Genomic DNA, 23,669 nt, shown 5'->3' on the forward strand with positions numbered 1-23,669 from the left:
AACTTTATATGAATTTTTCAGTTTTGTCTCATGTTTTTCTTACTAATATATCTTTTATGCAGGTTTTTATTCAGATGGTACTCATCTTCCACTCATTTAAAGGTAGATCTATTAATTTTAGATATGTATTTTTGTGTGTTCTATAAAGGTAGATTTATCTAATCTTCCACTCATTTTTCTGTTTTTATGCCATTTGAACGTTTTTGGATATGCAGGTTTTTCAGATCTGGAAGACTTCTGGGACGACTTACCTGTTAGTCGTCTAAAATATAATGCACTAGACGACTTCCAGGAAGTCTTCCAGACGACTTCCATTTCAGTCGTCTAGACTTCATAAAAGTCGTCTAGACTTCCTGGAAGTCATCTGGAAGTCGTCTGGACTTCCTAGAAGTCGTCTGGACTTTCTGGAAGTCTTCTGACAAAGTCTTCTTCCATATCAAGTGGAGTCCAAGCTTGTCTTTGTAGAGGAATGATCTATAATAGTTTTGTTTGTGTTATGTTTTGTGAATTGCATGTCTACTCTTTTGGTTGTGAATTTTTTGTAAAATCAGTAATAATGTTTCCCAAGATGTAATACATGTGCTAACAATGTGTTTACACATTTACAAATCAATGAAATAAACTTCAGTAGCCTTTTTTCAATAATAAACAAATCAATGAAATAATAAACTTCAGTAGACCGTCTTCCGCTGATCCTCTCACCATTTCTTGCGCATATAACAATGCTCTGTATGAAGTGGTGTAATCAAGTGTCATGCCAAACATGTTCTTCATTGCATCTTTGATATGCTGCGGATTCAACCCATCAATGATTCCAACACGATCTATGAAAAGTCGACCAATGTACTTCGGAGTACAGCGTTTCCGCTGAGCGATTCTGTCTGGAATGGAACATGTATGAGTTGCCACATACTTGGTTACCCGAAACGTTTTAGTCCCATGTTTCACACTTGCTCGGACCTTCCATTGACAACCACTAACATGATATGTTGCCACAAAGAGAGTTTTCGTTGACTTTAATATTCCGAAGGAGAACCTACGCCTCACCGCTGTCAACCGCAACTCTGAAAGCAGTGCATCCATACTAGCAAAACTCTGGTTGACATAGATTCTGTCTACAGATGATCCTTCTCCTTCACAACCATATGCCCAAAACAGATTTCATCATCTTCTTCCTCATCCTCGTCTTTAACCATTCCATACTCACTATAATCATCAGCATCAGCGACAACAGGGATGTCAGCATCCTCTTCCCCATCATGATCCTCAGCTTCATGCCCCTCCTCAGCTTCATCCCCCTCCTCAGCTTCATCCCCCTCCTCAGCTTCATCCCCCTCCTCAGCTTCATCCCCCTCCTCAGCTTCATCCCCCTCCTCAGCTTCATCCCCCTCCTCAGCTTCATCCCCCTCCTCAGCTTCATCCCCCTCCTCAGCTTCATCCCCCTCCTCAGCTTCATCCCCCTCCTCAGCTTCATCTGTTCATGTCCAGGTTATAATCTTCTTGAGCCATTGCAACAAGATCAGCATGTGTCAAACCTTCACTCAAAAATAACATTCTCGCTCCTTTGAAATGACCAACCACAAAATTCCAACATCCATCTTTCAACAACCATTCTGCATACACTGCATGTAACTGACGCATCATCTGAAAAAGTCAAAATAAAACACATTAGCAAACTTAGAACAAAGAAAACGAAAGTTTATTAAAGATCGAAGCGGAAAACTTCAATCTAAGTACTCATGATGACTAAACTATACGTCGTCTGGTCAACGCAGAGGTTATTTTTGCAATTGACTTTGAAATCTGTTATTTCAGACGACTGAAAAATAAGTCGTCTACTTTTGTTTGGTTAAAAAAAAACTCCAAAAAAGCTAGACGACTTACATTTCAGTCGTCATGGGTTAGTTTTGCATTTGACTGGATTATTTCAGAAGTTTTACTTTCCTGGACGACTTAGATTTCAGTCGTCTCGTGAAAATTAAAATAATAATATTTTTTTAAAACTAGACGACTTACAATTAAGTCGTCATATGTTAGTTTTGCAATTGAAAAAGAAAACTTCAATATTTAATTATATATAGATGACTTACAATTCCATCGTCCGTCAGACGACTTACGTGTAAGTCGTCCAGGATTTACGAGGTTTGACCAGAATCTCGGAATAAAATCCTGGCTGAATTGTAAGTCGTCTGGGGATGATTAAATATTGAAGTTTTTTTTTCAATTGCAAAACTAACATATGACGACTTAATTGTAAGTCGTCTAGTGTTAATAAAATATTGATATTTCAATTTTCACCAGACGACTGAAATGTAAGTCGTCCGGGAAAGTCAAACTTCTTAAATATTCTAGTCAAATGCAAAACTAACTTATGACGTCTGAAATGTAAGTAGTCTAGGTTCTTTGAAGATTTTTTTGTAACCAAACAAAATCAGACGACTTAACTTTAGTCGTCTGAGAAAACCGATTTCAAAGTCAATTGCAAAAATAACCTCTGCGTTGACCAGACGACTTCCAGGTAAGTCGTCTACAGCCAGACAACTTCCCATGTAAGTCGTCTGACGAACAAATCTGGAAAAAACTCGATTTCATACCTTAAATTGGTGAGATAACTTCCTTAGCACACATAAGGCTTCTCCAAGCACACATAATCTCAAACGAAAGTGACCCACCCAAAATCGTTAGCTTCTATGACTCTATGAACCATAAAAAATGTAGAATCAAAATTTTGGGTTTTTTTAGCTCGTTGTGGAGAGAAAGTGAGAGATATGTTGTGTTTAGTTCACAAGAATGGAAAAAGAAGAAGGGTAACTCGATTTTGGGAGCATTAAGAGCTTGAAATTGGTTGTTCATGATGGTTGGGGTATTGATGACAATGGCAATCTTGTAATTACTTGAAGATGATGAGGGTGAGAGAGTAAAAATGTTATTTTCGAAAAAAAAAAAATTGATGGCATTTTCGTAAATTATATGAACTTGTGGGGTGAATAGGGCAAAACCAATTTCCAAAAAAAAGGAGGTTAGTTCTGTGTTTGACTTTAAGTTGTAGGTCAATTCTGCCAAAAGCCTAAATTTTTATTAAAAATGACATAAAAGCATATTAAAAATGCAAATACAAACCGTAAACGAGAAAAACAGATTAGTTGAAATCTTGATTTGTTCCAAATTTTTGCCATATATTCTCAACCAAATCCGCTTTCAATCGTTGATGTATTGTTCTATCACAAACTTGATTCCGAATGCTCATCATATTGCCGAGATTTGAAGGCATATCTGTAGAAAACGAGAAATCCACTTCTGAACTTCGGTTTGAATCCGAATTTTTGAAAATTGAAATATCAAACTGAGTGTATCCATCTCGTTCGTCTTTTACGATCATATTATGTAGAATGATACATGCTCTCATTATCTTTCCAATTTTTATTTTATCCCACAAAAGAGGTGGATTTTTTACTATGGCAAATAGAGCTTGCATGACCCCAAAACCTCGCTCGACATCTTTACGTACAGCTTCTTAAAGTGTAGCGAATAAAGATGCTTTTGGACCTTGCGGAAGTGGAATAGATTGGACAAAAGTAACCCATTTTGGATAAATACCATATGTGAGATAGTAAGCCATTTGGTACTCGTGTCCGTTGACAGTGTAGTTTACTTTCGGAGCTCGACCTTGTAATATATCATCAAAAACTGGTGATTGATCAAGAACATTGATATCGTTTAATGTGCCTAGAGGTCCAAAAAACGCGTGTCATATCCAGAGGTCTTGTGAAGCTACAACCTCTAGAACAATTGTTGGCTTTCCTGATCCACGTGTATATTGTCTTTTCCATGCGGTCGGACAATTCTTCCACTCCCAATGCATACAATCAATGCTTCCTATCATCCCGGGAAATCCGCGTAGCTCTCCAATATCGAGTAGTCGTTGAAGATCTTCTGGAGTGGGTCTTCTTAGATACTCATCTCCAAATAAATTTATGATTCCTTGAACAAAATGTTCTAAGCATAAAAGCGCGGTAGTCTCACCAAGTCAGAGGTATTCGTCGACCGCATCAGCTGGGCAACCATATGCCATCATACGAATTGCTGCCATTTTCTTTTGTAACGGAGAGAGACCGAACCTTCTAGTAGCATCTCCTCTTTGTTGAAAGTATGATATTTCAGCGGAGAGTCGATCAACAATACGCCTGAACAAGGATTTGTTCATTCGAAAACAGCATTGAAACATGTGCGAAGGATATGTTGCATCTTCACTAAAATAATCGTTCCATAACTGCATGTGTCCTTGTTCTCGTTGTCTTTCAATGTATGCTCGTTTATTTTTTGGCGTTGATGTTTCTTGACGATCTTCATAACGAGTGAGAAGATTTTCAAATTGTTGATCGAAAATTTGGTCCAATCTCTCCTCCATCATATCTTCGTAATTATTATTAGAAGAAGAAGCCATTTAGAAGAGAAATGGTAAATGAATTTTTTTTTTTTTTTGTATAAAAGAAATGTTGGATGTTGTTTTCTTGTACGATGGAAAGAGAAGGGAGGTAAACAAATAAAAGAGCTTCAAACTTGTTCTTCTACACTCAGGAAAAAAAGAAGCAAAGGAAATTTTTTTTTTTAATATGGTATAAGAGAAATGTTTGATGTTGTTTTCTTGTACAATGGAAAGAGAAGAGGGGTAAACAAATAAAAGAGGTTCAAACTTGTTCTTCTACACTCGGAAAGAAAAGAAGCAAAGGAAATTTTTTTTTTAATGGTAGAAGAGAAATGTTCTTTTACACTCGGAGGAAACACAACTTAGAAAGGAAACACAAGTTGCTTTACAACTTGCAAACCAGCTATGCAGCACGTTGGTTTTCTTGTACTGTCTTCTTGTCTTTACAAGTCACATGTTCCTGTCTTCTTGTTCTGTCAATGCACTGGATGATCCACATGCTACTTTATGTCACACGCTCTTCTTGTCTTCTTTATGTCACATGCTATTGTCGCTTTACCTGCACAAGCACGAGACAAGTCTCAGTACAACACGAGAGAACAACACACACGTCTCAGTACAATACACGAGAGCAACAGAAGAACATACACAATTTCATTAATATGTCACATGCTAATACAAACTCGACATCAAGCATAAAGCAACGAGAGAGAGCAAAAGAAGAACACACACAATTTCATGCTAATACAGACTCCATTAACTAACAGACTCGACACAAACATCATAAAGACACAAACAACATACATACTTGGCAATTTCAACACAAAAATCATAAGACTCAAACTAACATATCATTAATAAGCTTGTTTTTTAAGGCAATTTCGAGTTCAGTTAATGGTTCAGTCTTGGCAATGAGGCTATCAAGCAATTTTTGCTTGTTAAGAGTTTCCTTCAAAGCAAAATCCGCTTGCCTAATCTCCCAGATGCTCTGAAATTCCCTCCTCTCCTTCTCTTCCTCTTCCAAAGTAGCTTGCTTCCTCACTGGTTTTTTTCCTTTTGCCTTTGCTGCTTAAACCCCAACTGGCCGACCCATAGCTTCCTCTCCATGGCCATCTTGCACAGAGGATGATGATTGTGTCGTCTGGGCATCCAACTTCCTTCTTTTAGACTGAACTTTATCCTTAGTAGAAGAAGCTCCACTCCATTCCTGATCATAACGAAGTTCCAACCATGCATGCTCCATTGTGAACTTCTTCTTGTAATCATCAAAGTAAATCTCGTGAGCCATTTTCAAGACGTCATTCTCGTTCTGTCCACTCGATCTCTGTTTCGTTGCAGCTTCATAGCACCCAACAAACTTACACACGGCTTCATTGATTTTCCCCCACCTTGATTTACAGTTGTTGTCTCTCTGGGCTGCAAACCATCGAGCTTGGGACTTGCAGTATAGTAAGCAGCAATTCGTTTCCAAAACGTACTTGCTTTCTGCTCATTCTCAACCACTGCATCCTTGGAAGTGTTCAACCAAGCACTTATCAGCACACCATCTTCTGTTGGTGACCATTTATGCCTCTCTTTACGGTCAGACACAGTCTCTGCGTCTTCATTGCCATCTTCATTCCATTATGAACAGAAAACAGAGGCATCAGACGCAGAGACAGACTGATAAGGCTCACGAGGGACAGACTAATAAGGCTCATGAGGGACAGACGCAGAGACTGACTCATTCCATTGAGTGTTTGGTTGTTGACTGGTCAAGAAGTTTTGAAAGCTATATTGTTGAATATAAGGATCCATACGAGTTTTGGAGAAGAGGTTTTGAAAGCTAAAAAGAAAGAACAAAATAGAAGGAAATAGTTTTGGAGAAGTAAATAAATTTGGAGTCATGGTTTATAGTTGTTAAAGTTTTTTGTTGTTGAAGTTTTAATGGAAAGTTTTAATGGCAAGTTTAAAGTTTGAAGTTGGAGAAGTTTTAAGTTGTTAAAGTTTTAATGACAAGAGAATCAATATCCCTTTATTATTATTTGAGGAGCATTATAGATAATTAACCTTTAGTTCATGTGTTATTTTCAAAATTGTCATTTCCTGCGTGGCAGCACCATAAACCCTCTCACATCTTATATTCAAAAATCATTTGTTAACTAGATTAATTACAATAATTGTCATTGCTTGCCATTGATCATTTGATTATAATTTTACTAATATACTGTAAGCTTCTTCATTACAATGACTAACAAAACATTGACGTCCATGTTTAATGCGTTTTCATTATAATTCAAACTTACGGGCGTATAGTCATTTATTCCCAGATCCGGTCCACAAAGTTAATTATATATGAGATAACGATTTTGTAGATGGTATAATCCGATACATATATAACTAAAATAAGTATAATTTATAACACGTGTATGTGGACCATCTATAATGATTCGGATTATACCATTATGTGCATATGTATCGGATTTACAGAACTGTAACATATGTTATAAATTATACTTCTTATAGTTAATAGTTAAATAGATTGAGACAAAAATATATGCACACGTTTTTACAAGTATTCATCATATAGCATTTTATAATTTGTTAGACATTATATATATAAATGCGATATAAGTATAATGCCTAACTATAGTCTAATTCAAAAAAATGTCTAACTATAGTGTCTACAAATTAATTTCGTTTAAGGACTTATCGTAACAAGGGGATGTCTAACTATTACGAAATCACGATGGCCCATATAACTCCATTTAAGGACTTATCGTAATTGTAATTGTAAACCATGATTAATGATTGCTACGAAATCACGATGTCTAACTATTAATATTAAAAAGAAACATGATTTGCAATAACTTTGTTCAAATCTGGGTGAAAGTTAAAAAGACACTTCTAATAACGTTGCAATATATATGATATATATGAAAGTTGAAAGGAAACTTCTAATAATTTTAGTTGTTCTATCTCTTAATGAAACGTGATTTGCAAGGACAACCGTAATTAATGATTGTTAAAAGGAAACTTCTAATAACTTTGATATATTTTTAAATTACGAATTTGGTAACGTTTTGGTAATAATACTTGAATCAAATCCGCCATTATTTTTTATAAAATTTTGGTAATAATAGGGAGTCGATTATGGTTACAAAATTTTGTCAACTATTAATATGTTGTATATAAGGAAGTTATATTGTGGATTCAAATTATTCGAATCAATTAACAATCGTGAATTTTATTTATTTTGTTCAATTGTAATTTATAAAAAGAAGTTCGATTATAGTGTCTACAAAATTTAGGTAAGTTACGATTACCATTGGAGCCCAAGTTATGTGAAATTAAATACAGTAGAACATCTATAAATTAATAATGTTGAGATTTTGAAATTTAATTAATTTATAGAGATATTAATGTACAAAAGTTTCCTTATTTAGATTTTTTATTTTAAGATATATTTATTCTAAGATAAAAAAATATATTTGATTTTAGTGTATAAACATTAATTATTATTTTTTGAAATTTCACATTTATATTAATTTTATTATATTATTTGGTGTATATAATATATATCGCATAGAAGTTAAATGTGATTTTAGATATAATATTACTAAATCTCATCAAAATTTATTAAGTGTTAAGAAAATATAAAGATAATTCTATTGTGAATATAAAACAAACAATATAATAGTAGGTTCTTACTTATATAAAATATGTATATATAGAAATTATTAATTTATAATTTTAATGGGACCATATATTTACATAGAATTTTCTAAAAAATTATTATCTTATTATTTTATCTATTGTGTCAAATTTTGAACCAACCCAAGTTGGGATCGGCAAAATTTATTAATTTATAGAGATTATTAATTTATTGAGTATTAATTTATAGAGGTTCTAGAGTATGTAATAATATATTTAATTACAGTCACTATTTTGTGTATCATTAATCACATGGGCGCTGCCTTCTTAATATAAATATATGTTCTCTAAAATTCATCGACTCACCACACACTTCTTCTCGACTTCCTAATTATCAAAACATTCTCTGGAGCAAACAAATGGTTGGCTTTAACTCCGTTTCAGAAAGTGGTATATCAGTTCGTTTAGTGAATTTTTTAAGTATGTATGTTTTGTTCGGTAAACTAATTCTTAGTTATTTCTCTCTATAGGATTGCAAACCAGAAGTTCTGAAGACCCTTTATCAGTTTTTTATTTGTTTCCTTGTAATTTGTTTCTTTCGTATTTTATTTTTCTATTACTTATGTTTTAAATATTATAATCATAATTTTATTTATGAAATCAATAATTATATTTCCTATGTTTTGTTTTGTCTTAAATTCATAATAAATTAATAAAAGTTATTGCATACTATTATATATTTTTTACATAAAATATATCTAATTTACACATAACCAACTACAAAAAACAATCTTTTTCAAAAAAAAACAATATTTTTCAAAAAAAACACTTAAGATTACATTATATTCACACTTTCGTTCCATATATATCATTAGATCTAATATTTTTGTCTATAACTTTAAAATTTCTAATATCTGTAAAATTTTTAAAAAAATCTCTTTTGATCACTCACTCCGCGTATGGCGCGGGTTATCACTTAGTGTATACACTAAAACAACCACGCAACCTAAATATCAAAACTAAAGTTCATTTAATTCTCAACCATTTTCTAAATCACGTAATCAATATCATGCTCACCATTAAAAGCAAATCTACTTAGACAGAAAATCTACCTTACCTCTTCTTAACTCTGAAATTAAAGACATAAGCTTTGATGACCATGAATCCATTGCCTTTCTTCCACAACCAACAAAGAAAGTAAAATTAAAAGTTATTCTCTGTAAAGAAATAAAATGATCAAATATATATAAAAAATTATCGATAATATATACAAATTATATACAAATAAGCTTATCATGCGCATGGTGCAAGTTTTATCCTAGTTACATATCGAATGAGACGCATTTAATTTTGACCATGACTATATATATCAACTTTAACTCAATATTTCTGATTAAGCTCCCAATATATATTTTCAACTACCTCCAGAGTATATAGACTCTCATCCCACTTAATGAATGTTTTTATTTTATTTTATGAAGTTAAGTTTTTACCTTCTTTTTTAAAAAAATATCGTTCATAAGATGTCACGCCAGGACATGAACTACACATGCGTCACACATAGCATGCAGATGCGGACGATTGTTTTTGTTCGTCATTTGTCAATCACTTCAAACACCTAAGAGCTTCTCTTTCACAGAACACACACACACACACAATCATATGCATGCATTATTACACGTGATCGCCATGCAAATCTCATTTCTCACCTATAAATTAACTCCTCAGCTTCACTCTTTACTCACACCAAAACTCATCATTACAAACAAGGTTAAACACATACACAAATGGCGAACAAGCTCTTCCTCGTCTCGGCAACTCTCGCCTTCTTCTTCCTTCTCACCAATGCCTCCGTCTACAGGACGGTTGTGGAAGTCGACGAAGATGATGCCACAAACCCAGGCGGCCCATTTAGGATTCCAAAGTGTAGGAAGGAGTTTCAGCAAACACAACACCTAAGAGCTTGCCAACAATGGCTCCACAAGCAGGCAATGCAGTCCGGTAGTGGTCCTAGCTTGGCCCTCGCCGGTGAGTTTGATTTTGAAGACGACATGGAGAACCCCCAGGGCTCACAGCAGAGGCCGCCACTACTCCAGCAGTGCTGCAACGAGCTCCACCAGGAAGAGCCACTTTGCGTTTGTCCAACCTTGAAAGGAGCATCCAAAGCAGTTAAATCCCGGGTTCAACAACAGGGACAAATGCAGGGACAACAGCAGCAGCAAATAGTGGGCCGTATCTACCAGACCGCTAAGCACTTACCTAGAGTTTGCAACATCCCGCAAGTTAGCGTTTGTCCCTTCCAGAAGACCACCCCTGGGCCCTACTACTAGATTCCAACGAAACCCTCGAGAGTGTATATACCACGGTGATGAGTGTGGTCGTTGATGTATGTTAACACTAAAAAGTCATCGTGTGTGTTTTATAAATAATGTACGTTAAAATGTTCGAGGCTAATGTAATAAGAACTACTCCGTTGACGGTAATAAAAGAGAAGTTTTTTTTATACTGTTGCTCCATCCTAAAAAGTGATAATTAACGACAGATACGCCCAAAAAAACAAATTAATATACTCACAATGAATCAGTAGTCTAATGAACATGTTAGACTAAATGTCTAATTAAGCCGTTTTTGCCAAAAAAAAAAAGGGTTCAAATCGTCCATTGGGATCAAACAATGACTCAATCAGGTTTGATCAGATACTCGAAATCCTTTTTGATCGCATTCTCATGAATCCACTGTAATATAACGATTTCCTATGTTGTAAAGCCTCTTTAGTAGAAAAATAACGATAAGCAGCAATATAAATGTATTTCAGTTTAAGATTAGCACTACAAGAAATTTGGGTTTTAATAGCAGACTAGTATAGCATTTTTTTCGATTGTGCTATTGTTGACATACCTCTTACTTTTAGATAGCGTTTGTGAAAATGCAAATACTATCTTTGGTTGGTCCGATTTTAGGAGGAACCCCTATCCCGGAGCCAATCCCCTATTGGTCCTGCGTAAATGTTTTTTCTAAACCTAGTATACATAGCATTTTCAGTTTTGAAACGCAATGCATAATTAAAGCGGGAAATAATTGATTTTTCCTTTCACCCTTGTTTCGCTTTCCTACTCACTATATTTTATTTGCCTCCAAAAACCTTAACACTAAATTTAAACCCTAAAGTTTTAACACAATCCCTAAACTCTAAATAAACTTTAAATTCTAAAATTTTAACATTAAATCTTAAATTTAACTTCATATCTTAATATATAAACTAAAAAATTACTATTTTCAAAAGTTAATCTCAAATCTTAAATCAATACTCCAAACCCTTAACCCTCAAACCCTTAACCCTCAAACCCTATACTCAAAACTTTATTCTAAACTCCAAACTTTAAATCTAAATTCATATCAAACTTTTCTAAAATTTAATACAGTACAATTTTTACCCACATGCTAGTCTTAACTTTTATATATATATATATATGTATGTATTTTGCAAATCTTGAATTTTGGAGTTTAGGGTATGTTTAGAGTTAAGATCTAAATTTAAATCTGAAAAAATTCAAGTTTTTAGAACTATGTACATATCTACTTTAAATGAATTAAACATAGAATTTTAATCAAACTTATAATAAACATTAAAATTAAAGAAAGATTAGAAACAAAAAAAATCTGTCGATGTACAACAAGATATAGAACCAAAATACTACCAAAATAAACTTTACTGTCCAAAGTGAAAATAAAGTAAAACAACTAAAAGAAAAAATTCCTATTGGTTAGTTCATAAGCACAAGGATTGAGCTTTTCACCGTCAGATGACGGGATCCTCATCCAATGGACCAAAATTATTTTTTTATTCAGTTCTGGAATTTTTTGAGCAAAAAGATCTCATATCTTTCGACACATTCTCTTAGACAACTTCATCTCCTCATCTCTTTCTCCTTAGGCTTTATTCACTACTAGCCCCCTCATTCTCTTTGCCAATCTCTGCTCCATTTCTCTCTACCCTCGCGAGATCTCTGCTCCATGACTCATCTTCTCTCCCTTTGTCGATTTATCTTTTCTTCATCTTCTTCTCTCTTATCAAGAATACTAGATCTAGAAGCAGAGGCTAAGCATCGATGTTTCTCACGATACTGACAAATCTCATTCCGCCGCGAGACGCGGCTGAGGTGGTCGACGACTCCGACACTCGCGGTACTCTCTCTCTCTCTCTCTCTCTCTCTCTCTCTCTCTCTCTATGTTGAATATGACTTTTTTGTTTGTTAAGGTGGTCGCGAGCAGAGATGGTGGTGCGGCGGGTGAGGACTGGAAGATGAAGAAGACAACGAAGTGCATGGATTGATGCGACAACGAAGCGCATGGAAGAACACAACGACGAAGGTGGTGGTGCGATGGGTGAGGATTGGAAGATGAAGACTACAACGAAGGTGGTTGTGCGGCGGAGTTTAGTTAGTAATTAGGTTAAAGCTTAGTTTAGCTTTTGGTTTATTATTTAATTAGATTTATTTTTATATTTTTGTAATCCAATTTAATTATAAATCAATTTAAGTAATAAAGAAATTTTAAATCTATGAATTAATTTTAATTATGTTTTTATTTTTAAATAATTTACTAAAAATAAATATAAAATAAATAATTTTAATATAAATAATAACAAAAAACAAACACTATTAAAAAATGTTTAATTGCATACAAAAAAATGCTATAATATATGACAATAAGATAGCATCACGAAAAACCGCTATCTAATGTGCTTGACCTATTATGACGGACGATGATACAGCGCTTCATAAACCGCTATCGTATCATTAGATAGCGTTTTTCGCCCGCTAAGAAAAACTTTTTTTCTTGTAGTGATATAGTTGTTTTCATCACAGCATAGCATGATAAAAAATGATCACTTAACAAATATAATGATTTTGTTTATCTAATGCTTGTCTATTCAAGATTTAGAACATTAATGTGATGTTTTGTCCACACATTGATAACGCAGACACACTTAAGGTTAACTAGAGATTGATCCGCACATCTGCGCGGATATTGATTCTTACATTTTTATACATTGATATTTATTTTTCATAATTAATGTTATATATTTTACATGGGTCTTAATATAACTAATTGTATTCAAATGATCTAGACCGAATAGGGTAATATTGTTATTTTTGGTACAAATATCCTAATCGATTTCAGATACATTTGTAATTTAGATATTTTTAGGTTTATATACATCATTACCAAACTCATCCATACCGAGAAGAACCCAACTCAAAATCCACACATAAATTTATAATCAAGTGGGACCTAATTTCAAAAAAAAGCGATACCCGAAAAGAACAGCCCGTACTTAATTGGATAGCCAATGTTCATGCGTTACTGATTTTATAAACTAATAAAAATGACTCTAACTGATTTTATAAACTAATAAAAATGATTATTTCTATGTGTTTGGTTAAATTAAGTGAAATAGAAAGAGTTTTTTATTTAGTAAAATAATTATATGGATTGAAAAATTAAGTGATAAAAAATGTAATACATTTTTATTACATTGATTTAAGTTATTATTTTATTCATAAAAACATGTCTTTGAATTATTTTTTGGCTTCGTAATTTTCCACCGATTGAAACTAAAATAAATAAATAAATTTTAATAAAACAAACTAAACCGAAAGTTTAAACATATGAAAAACTCAGTTATTTTACATTTTTGATTTTATAATTGGCACAAAATTAATTTTAATTAACTAATAAATAAAAATCTGCTATATTATTATTATGGTAATATAATTAATGATGTGATGTATTTATAAGATAATATAATTAATGAAATTGTTAAACTGAGTGAAATATGGAAAGACAATTAATGTAATTATATTAATGAAACTAATAAAAAGACATTATACTTCTTTTTTATACTATTATCCATGTTTTCAAAAAATTCTTATTTATAATGATATTCATGTTTTCAAACAATATCAAATAGATACTTCAATTTTAATAATAACTAGATCTTGATCCGTGCGTCCGTACGGGTGTTTGCTTTAATTTGTAAGAACATTATAAAATTCATAACTATTTTAAAAATTATGGTATCGTTATATATTAAAGTTTGACTATTATTGTATTTGTAATATGAATAAAGGAATACTAATACATTCATATATTAATATTTTTGTTTCATTGTTTATTTGATATTATAACCCAAATATTATAGTTATTTCTAGTATTGTATATTTAATTCTATTTCGGTGGTCCATAAAAAAATTAGAAAGAATGTTTACTCAATCTATTAGATCCTTCGTATTGTATTTTTTTATATATATATTGAAAACAATTTTATAATGGTTGTTGAAAAATAAATTTGTAAAAATTAAATTTTGAATACATGTATATTTTTGAATCAATTTTTGTTTTGAATTTTGTTTAATGATTAATTTAGAAAAATATGTTTTTAGTTAATTAGATTCGATCAGTTGCACAAAAAAAAGTAATTAGATTGAGTCATTTTTGAAATCTGGTCGAAACAGATAATTTATAAAAATATAATGGACATCAATTTTTTTAATAACATAAACCCATTATTTTTTTTAATATACTGTTATTCATATTTTCACACAACATTATATTTCTTTTTAATTATGTTATTCTTGTTTCCAAGCATTTCCAAAGGTACTTCTACTTTAATAAGATAAAAGATATAATATTGCAAAAATATGTTGTTATTTATTTTTTCATGTCACTATTAAATATAATATATGTCTCATCATATAATTAATCGTGTTTTTTACCTACCATCATATAAGTAATCATATAATTAATAGTATTTTATATGTATCATCATATAAATAATTATAAATATTATATTTTTAAAACTTAATATGAAATATAAAAATCATAATTTACGTTGGTGTTTGAAATTGCTTTGTATTGAATTTTTCTTAAATAATTTAAAACATTTTTATAATGGTTATAAAAAACATTTTAGTAAAATAAATTTTTGAGTATATGTATATTTTTGAATCAATTTTTGAGATAAATTAATTTTAAATTAATATTTTGATTTGAAATATGTCTATAAAATTTAAATTTTGTTTTATGATTATTTTAGACAAAAATATTTTTAAGTAATTAGATTGGGCTAGCCATTTTCGTATATTTTAAAGCTGACTCATATATATTGTTTTCATAATATAATGAATTCCCAATTTTTCTTGATAACGTAAGCCCTTTACTTTTTTTCTTTAATATATTGTTATTCATGTTTCCAAACAACACTATATATTTTTTTAACTTCTATCTTCTTTTTTTGTCATCAACGTATATACATACTCATACAGACTCTGTGAACCAAGCCGGGAGATGTTGATCCATGTGAACGACGAAAGACGGTTGCTTTCTGACACTACGTGCTAGGCTATCCGCCTTTGTATTTTGCGTTCTTGGTACATGGACAATCTCTGATCGGAGAAAACTTTCTTTCAGGAATTTAATATCTTCTAAATAACTTGCAAAATCTGGTCATTTTTCTGATTCCAAAACCATCTTCACCAATTGAGAACAATCCATTGCAAACGTAACCTGAAATTGACGTAAATTCCTCATACATTCCATTGCCTAGAGTAGTGCTTCCATCTCCGCATAGAGAGGAGATAGACTAGCCCGAACATTCCTCGCCCTCATCTGCCCATCAAAACCTTCTAAAGTACTGAACCAACCATGTCCGGAGAAAACGTCTTTCTCTTTTCAGGAACCATCTGTGAAACACCATCTACCTGGAATTAACGGTAATGACTAACCTCTACCTGTGATACTATCCTCTGTTTCTTTGCTATATGCGCTTCAGTCCAAAGTGTGGACTATGTTTCTGCTAATTTTAAATTCTATCTATGTTACCAAACAAAAACTTAAAGTACTTCTACTTTAATAAGATAGATATAATATAGATATAAGTTATATAAAGATTAAGCACCAACATTAAGTCAAGTAGTGACCACGTTTAGGTTTCAAGACAACTTCTTCTCTTGTTTCTGGCCTTGGAGGAGAAAATCACATCCAAGACTCAAGCGATAATTCAACCGCACCGCAGTACCTGCAAAATATGTAGAGTTATTCTTGGGTTCACCCTCAAGAGGTTCACCAACTAATAGGATTTCATTATTTTAAATTCGATATTTTTTAGAAAAGAAAACAAAATATTATCAGGTTATATTATATTTTTAAAATAAAAAATAGTAGTTACAGAAAAAAAATTTAAAAAAATATTTTTGACGTCGTCAGCAAAACATTAAACCCTAAATTCTAATCCCTAAACTCTAAATCCGAAACTCTAAACCGTTGGATAAATTATAAACTCTAAATCAAAAACAATAAACACTAAAACCCTAAACCATAAATCCTAAACCCTAAACCTTTGAGCGTTTTAGTGTTTAATATTTTTGATTTAGAGTTTAGGATTTATCCAAGGGTTTAAGATTTACCCAAGGGTTTAGGTTTTAGGATTTGGGGTTTAAGGATTAGGATTTAGTTTTTTCTTGACGATGTTAAAAGTATTTTTTTTGTAATTACTACTATTTTTAATTTATTTTTTATTTTAAATATTTAATATAACCTGATAATACTTTGTTTCTTTTAATAAAAGATATCGAATTTGAAATAACACAATCCTATTGGTTGGTGAACCTAGAGGTTCGCCCTAGGGGGCGAACCCAAGAATAAGTCAAATATGTATATAGACTTTCGTCCCATTTTAAACCAACTTAATAAGGGTTTTCTATTTTATGAAGTAATTTTTTACTAGAGGTGGGTATTTGGATATCCGTTCGGGTTTGATTTTGTATTTATTCGAGTTTTAAATTTTTGGAGTTAGAAAGTTAAACTTCACTCGGGTATTTATACATTTTGGTTTGAATTTATATAAGATTTTTGCGGGTTTGGTTCCGGTTCAGTATCCATTTAAATTACTTTAATAAAATAAAAAATATATACTTAAAAATTCTAAAAGTCCAAAAATAAAATAACATATAGCATATAAGTTTGAATAGTTTATGTCTTAATATCTAAATTAAAATAAAATTGTTTTGTTATTGACATTTGGAAGGAAAAATTGTTACGTATTTTGAGTACTTTTGGTATTTTGAATATATTTTAGCCATTTTGGATTTTGGCTGCTTGTATATATTTCTAGGTATTTTAGACACTTTCAAAAATGTATAGTTTTAGATATTAGATTTAAAAAATTAATGTATTTAGATAAATAATATATATTTGGATACTTTTGGATTACCTAAAATATTTCAGTTCAGATAAGTTTGGTTTCGAGTTCTTCAAATACCAAAATTTTGACTTCATCTGGATATTTAATCAGATTCGGTTCAGGTATAGTATTACTTTTCAGATAAATTTCGATTCAGTTCTTCGGGTCTGGGCATTTTGCCCAGCACTAGTTTTTACCTTCCTTTTTAAAATAATCGTTCATAAGATATCATGCGAGGACATGAGCTACACATAACATGCAGATGCGGATGACTGTTTTTGTTCGTCACTTGTCACTCACTTCACAGCGATACACACACATGCATGCATTATTACACGTGATCGCCATGCAAATCTCCATTCTCACCTATAAATTACGTCCTCAGCTTCACACTTTACTCAAATCAAAATCATCATAATTACAAACAAGGTTAAAAACATACACAAATGGCGAACAAGCTCTTCCTCGTCTCGGCAACTCTCGCCTTCTTCTTCCTTCTCACCAATGCCTCCGTCTACAGGACGGTTGTGGAAGTCGACGAAGATGATGCCACAAACCCAGCCGGTCCATTTAGGATTCCAAAATGTAGGAAGGAGTTTCAGCAAGCACAACACCTAAGAGCTTGCCAGCAATGGCTCCACAAGCAGGCAATGCAGTCTGGTAGTGGTCCAAGCTGGACCCTCGACGGTGAATTTGATTTTGAAGACGACATGGAGAACCCCCAGGGCCCACAACAGAGGCCCCCGCTACTCCAGCAGTGCTGCAACGAGCTCCATCAGGAAGAGCCACTTTGCGTTTGCCCAACCTTGAAAGGAGCATCCAAAGCCGTTAAACAACAGGTTCGACAACAGGGACAACAGCAGGGACAGCAGGGACAGCAGCTGCAGCAAGTAATTAGCCGTATCTACCAGACCGCTACGCACTTACCTAGAGTTTGCAACATCCCGCAAGTTAGCATTTGTCCCTTCCAGAAGACCACGCCTGGGCCCTACTACTAGATTCCAAACGAAATCCTCGGGAATGTATATACCGCGGTGATGAATGTGGTTGTTGATGTATGTTAACACTTCATAGTCATGGTGTGTGTTCCATAAATAATGTACGTTAAAATGTTCGAGGCTAATGTAATAAGAACTACTCCGTAGACGGTAATAACTAATAAAAGAGAAGTTTTTTCACTCTTGCTACTTCCTAAAAAGTGATAATTAACGACAGATACGACCCAAAGAAAAACAAATTAATCTTATCCAAAATGAAGCAGTTGTCTAATGAACATATGATAGACTAAATGTCTTATTAAGCCTTCAAGACCAACTATAAACTATCATCTATTGGGATCAAACAATGACTCAAATCTGGTTTGATCAGATACTCAAACTCTTTTTGATCGCAGTCTCATGTATCCACTATAATATAACGATTTCCTATGTTTTAAAGCCTCTTTAGTAGAAAAACAACGTTGAGCAGTAATATAAATGTATTCAGTTTAAGACTAAATGGTGTCATCACAGCCATAGTACATGATAGAAACGGATCACTTAACAAATATAGTATGATTTTTGATTAAAAACAATAAAACAAAAACAAAAACATATATAGTATGATTAATGTAATATTGTTTATCTAATGCTTGTCTATTCAAGATTTCAGAACATAATATATGATTTTGTCCACACAGACAAAACAGACACACTTAAGGTTAATACAAGTTATATACAGATTAAGCACCAACATCAAGTCAAGTAGTAACCACGTTTAGGGTATCAACATAACTTCTTCTCTCTTGTTTTTGGATTTGGAGGAGAAAATCTCATCCAAGACTAAGACGATTATCCAACGGCCTGTTGTTAACTTGACGGTGTGCAGTTCCAATCTCACAAGCATTCACTCTTGCTGCGAATCTGAGGGAGCACAAAGACTCACCAGTCGAGGAAGGTTCCGGTGTGATGTTAACAAACATTAGCGTCTTCGAGTCGCCACCTAAGCAAGGCTGATAACAGAATTCGACAAAATATCATTTCTGTTCGAACATATGATAAGATGGTGAAATGATCATGTAATTTTGTTTCTTTACCTGAAGAAGATAAGTGAGCTTCGAGTTTCTGAAGGGTACGTGATCTTCTTTCTTGGCTAAGGCGAATATGACATCGCCTAGAGACGATAAACTCTTGTTGATTGCCTGAACAAGAAGAAAAGAATCATTATTCATGAGGTGCCTCTAAAGAATGTGTTGTGTTATTCATTTTCTTAAGATATTTACTTGAGTTTCTTTTAGTCTATCACCGGTTGATCCACTCTTAGATAAACGCTCACTACCGGCAAGATCAATCAAGTTCAAGACACCTTGTACTTGTTGTTCTGTGCTCTGTAAGAAAAAAAAAAAAAAAAAAGAAAAAGGATTTGGTTTAGGTGAAACCTCTCATGTTGTTCTAGTAAGAAACTCAATTAGTACCTCGTTAAAACCAGTGATTCTTAAGGTGAAAACGAAATGGCTTCTAGATGATTGCTCATTCATCGCTGTCTTCCCTACAGACCTGTACAGAATTTAAAGAAACAGTTTGCATCATTAGCAGCTTCACTCAAAGATGAACAATTCTTCAAAACAGATACTTGCCTGTTCCGAGCTGCATGATCTAAGAGAAAGGAAACCTCTCTGCTGCTTCTAACATCAACAACAGTAAGTTCCACAACATGTGTGTTCCCACTAGCATCATGTTTGATTGCATACTTCTGAGGAGAAACGCCATTGTCTGCTCTCACAGCTTCCTTGTTTGTTGACAAGAGATCTCTAATTGTTTCGTTGTATATTTCCAACATAGACACCTATCATATAAACACATAACAGAATCAATATGTACACTATCTATCTCTAAGTCCCTAGGAGATTTGTTACCTGCAACTCATACTTCCAACCCTGTGATCGAAGAGACTGCCTCGTTTGAAATATTTGCTCCAAACATCGAGGAATCAGTCCTTTTTCCTCAGGGTTCCCTGGCCTGCCCATCATTGTATATGTTTTTCCAGATCCCGTTTGTCCATATGCGAAAATGCAAACCTGAAAATGTTTTAATATCAGCCTCAGTCCAAGAATATACAATGAAACATAGCATTATTATTATTTTTATTATTATTCTGTAGCTTGATTAACTTGTTTGACAGTATATGAAAATGAGCAGATAGAGAATATATAAGTACCTTGTAACCATCAAGAGCACTCTGAACAAGCTGAGAAATCTCTACAAAGATATCTTCTTGTGATGCATTAGGTACAAAAACCTTATCAAATGTGAAACAATGCTTTTGTCCTGTCCATAGCAGAACATCAAATGAGTCTCTTTCTTCTTTTGTTATTTCAAGAATCAAATTTTATCATTACCATTTTGCATCAAGTCAATGCCACGACCAAGTGCTTCCAGAGATGTAGGGTAGGAAATGGTTTTGGCCTCCTCACTAGAATTCTCACCCGTTAATAGAGGTCTAACCCTACAGAATACGCGTATGTTTCCCTTCAGCTCCTGCAACATTTAAATGTTTTCAGAATCAGCCAAGTTAACTCAACATTACACACAAGGGAAATGGACAAAATTTTTAACCTGTATGGTATTGTGCAACTTCTTCCGTAGCTTTTCTCCTTCGATGAGTTTAAGTTCAGCTTTTTCTAAGCGAGCTTTCAGCTCCATAATGCTTTCCTTTTGCTCTTCAAACTCGTTCATTTTCTCAAAGGTTGACAAATCCGCAACCTAACCAAACATGAACAAATACGAAATAAGAATTTAAAACATTTTCATATAAATATTCATTTAAATGTGTTGAACTCAAGAATGTGATGAGACCTGCAGTTTCCTCTCAGAAGCTGCTAATTGATCTTGTAGCTCTTGTAGCTCCTTATTTTGAGAAGAACACTTACTCTATAGAAAACGAGAACACATAATCATTTAGATACTTTTTTGGAACATACAGGAGTGCAGTCAAGGATGAAAATAAACCTCAAGCTCATTTATGGTTCCTTTGAAGTCATTTTGCTTGGTCGCTTCAGCTTGCAGATTTTTAACTTCTGTAATATGGCGGTCACGGTCATCCTTGACCTGCTGAATCTCCACCTTGAGACTAACAATTTCGTTCACCAATTCATCTTTTTGCTTCATGATATCTTCTTGAGACACCTAAGGAAAAACAAGACACACACAGGTCATACCATGATCTAACAAAGAGCTTTCTCTCTTTGATTGAATAAACTGCAGATTCAAATCACCTTTGAGGCAGCAAGCTGATCCTGCAGTGCTTTGAACTGACCCTTTAAGTTGCCAATGTTTTCTACAATGCCGGTCCGTTCTTTCTCTCCTCGCTTTATAGTTTCATGGGCTTCATCAAGATCACCTTGGATCTTGCTATTGTATAGTTGCAAGCTGGAGTTATACTCTTGCAAGAGTTTGTACATGTCATTCACAGCTTGAATCTGAAACACAGAAGAAAAAAAACATTCAGTGTCAGCTATAACAAACCATTTCTCAATTCGAAACTTTCAGAGATTCCTCACCCTTTGGTTAGCTGTTTGAAGGTCTCCTTGCGTTTTCCCCAGCTCTTCTGTGAGAGCAGCTTGCAACTTCTCAACCGCAAGTCTTGCTTCTTTCTCTTTTTCAAGCGAACCAGATGCAGCCTTAACAAGAACAAAACCAACTTAGAAAACCACAAAAGACGAACTTTTAACCAGAATCTAGACATTTCTTACCAATTTCTCAGCTTGTTCTTTGGCAAGTTGCACCTGAACAGAAGAAAAATTCTTCCTCAGCTCATGGATAACCAAGTTCAGCTCTACTTCCTTCTCTTTCAAACTAACCTCTGCAAGCAAATGCATTCACGTTAAGTTTTCTTTTTTTTTGTTAAATCCCAAATGTCCATAATAAGAACCAGCTCTGTAACACACCCAAGTCTGCACAATGCTTCTCGTTCAACCCCATAGCGTGCTTCAACTTCTCTTGCTCAAACGCATAGTCTAACTCAAGCTCTTGAAACCATCGAATGCAAAGCCTAAGCCTTTTCACATAGTCCATAGTATTCTCGCATCTCTCCTGCAAAACCAAGCATAACACTTATAGATTAAGCAACTAACAATGTCGAGACTAAACTACAAAAAAAGGAAAACTCTTTTGATAGATAGACTTGTTCTAGTAAAATTGCATGAAACTGAGAGATCTAAGAGAGAGAGAGAGAGAGAGAGAGACCTTGTAGTTGTACTTGCTCTTGTACTTGATTCGCTCATGAAGAAGAGCGTCAACGTCTTCTCTGGTGAACTCAACGGGACCATACTCAGATCCTTCAGTGCTCGTCAGATCTCTAGCTCCCGGAAACGATTGCCGGATTCTTCCACCGTTGGTCATCTCCCCAAACATTTTTTATTTATTTATTTTCAGAGACTTTGAGCTAAGAAAACAAACACTATCAGTGAATAACAAGCTATAATAAAGACTGAAGCTTTCGGTAAATGGTAGACAAATTCCAGATTTTTAGAGTTTTTTTTCAGAGAAGAACATGCAGACAGAGATTAGAAAGGAAAGAGAAAGACCTTTTGTTGTAATAATGGGTTAAGCTTTAAGTTGTCGTAAGTCACCGTTCTGTTGTTCCCCCGTCGCTCTCGCCGGTGGCTACTTCTATTTCTGTTGTTGTTTGGAGAGAGAGAGAGAGAGTGTGATGAATGTGGGGCCGTTGATTGGATCTTAATTCACCGAGCTTATGCGATCACATCCGTTGCTTTATTTATTGCTTTTTAACATTTTTTACCAAATAAATATTGAATATTTTAATTTAAATCGTAGAGAAAATTTAATTGATTTTGTTTTTAATTGGAGGAGGTAAGGCAAATTTATTTTTTTGTGAACTTGTCTCTTCGAAAAACTCGGAAAAGGTCAAGCGGATCCATTGTATTTGTATGTTTTTCCCCTAGTCCCAAGTGTTATATTCCAGTTTTTAAGAGTCCTTTTCTATGAAAATCTGCTAGTTTAAAAAAATAAAAGTTGGTATTGATGAATTCAATGTATTAACCACTAACTAACGTTATGTAATTCAGCTGCAACTAGATAACTCTTGGAATTTCAGATATGAGTAGATATTGCACTTATTAGTTCATGTACAACGTGTATAGGTGACAACTCTAAATCTAATATTATCGGTTCATTTGGATGAAAGAATCTAACGTTTCTTGAGCTATAGATTTTATTACATAGTAGTAGTTGGAAAAGTTATAATTTCGTCAAAAGAAAAGTTAAAAAGTTATGCTATATAGTACGTACGCACAACAAGAAGTCTTCATTCTTTTTTATATAGCATAAAAGTTTGATATTTTAATTGGTTAATACTTAATACCACTAC

At 33.5% G+C, this 23,669-nt stretch overlaps 3 protein-coding genes and 1 pseudogene across 3 annotated transcripts; 2 read left to right on the plus strand and 2 right to left on the minus strand.

Moving 5' to 3' along the window:
• Positions 1-5,264: 5,264 nt before the first annotated feature.
• LOC106332183 lies at positions 5,265-6,153 on the minus strand (annotated as a pseudogene).
• Positions 6,154-9,807: 3,654 nt separating this feature from the next.
• LOC106297025 (napin-like) lies at positions 9,808-10,529 on the plus strand. The gene has a single exon (XM_013733305.1). The coding sequence runs from the start codon at positions 9,847-9,849 to the stop codon at positions 10,387-10,389; it is 543 nt and encodes a 180-aa protein (XP_013588759.1). The 5' UTR covers positions 9,808-9,846; the 3' UTR covers positions 10,390-10,529.
• A 7,219-nt stretch (positions 10,530-17,748) lies between these two features.
• Positions 17,749-18,301, plus strand: LOC106297700 (napin-like). Its single transcript, XM_013733895.1, has one exon. The coding sequence runs from the start codon at positions 17,750-17,752 to the stop codon at positions 18,299-18,301; it is 552 nt and encodes a 183-aa protein (XP_013589349.1). The 5' UTR covers position 17,749.
• Positions 18,302-18,876: 575 nt separating this feature from the next.
• LOC106317088 (kinesin-2) lies at positions 18,877-23,066 on the minus strand. The gene is made up of 17 exons (XM_013754950.1): positions 22,867-23,066; positions 22,526-22,724; positions 22,228-22,372; positions 22,033-22,142; positions 21,841-21,960; positions 21,556-21,759; positions 21,290-21,466; positions 21,137-21,211; positions 20,897-21,043; positions 20,680-20,818; positions 20,499-20,608; positions 20,197-20,358; positions 19,918-20,126; positions 19,756-19,837; positions 19,564-19,668; positions 19,378-19,482; positions 18,877-19,293 (listed from the first exon to the last, which is right to left on the minus strand). Exons 2-17 carry the CDS (start codon positions 22,691-22,693, stop codon positions 19,114-19,116), a joined length of 2,238 nt encoding a protein of 745 aa, XP_013610404.1. The 5' UTR covers positions 22,694-22,724; positions 22,867-23,066; the 3' UTR covers positions 18,877-19,113.
• Between the last annotated feature and the right edge of the window lie 603 nt (positions 23,067-23,669).

This window comes from Brassica oleracea, chromosome C1 (genome assembly GCF_000695525.1).
Source record: "Brassica oleracea var. oleracea cultivar TO1000 chromosome C1, BOL, whole genome shotgun sequence".
In the NCBI taxonomy this organism is placed as follows: domain Eukaryota; kingdom Viridiplantae; phylum Streptophyta; class Magnoliopsida; order Brassicales; family Brassicaceae; genus Brassica; species Brassica oleracea.

Coding starts and splice junctions, on each gene's coding strand:
- LOC106297700 (XM_013733895.1), top strand. CDS start 17,750: ATGGCGAACAAGCTCTTCCTCGTCTCGGCAACTCTCGCCTTCTTCTTC.
- LOC106317088 (XM_013754950.1), bottom strand. CDS start 22,693: ATGTTTGGGGAGATGACCAACGGTGGAAGAATCCGGCAATCGTTTCCG. Junction 20,609..20,679: donor CATTGACTTGATGCAAAATG/GTAATGATAAAA, acceptor TGCTATGGACAG/GACAAAAGCATTGTTTCACA. Junction 19,838..19,917: donor GATCATGCAGCTCGGAACAG/GCAAGTATCTGT, acceptor AATTCTGTACAG/GTCTGTAGGGAAGACAGCGA.
- LOC106297025 (XM_013733305.1), top strand. CDS start 9,847: ATGGCGAACAAGCTCTTCCTCGTCTCGGCAACTCTCGCCTTCTTCTTC.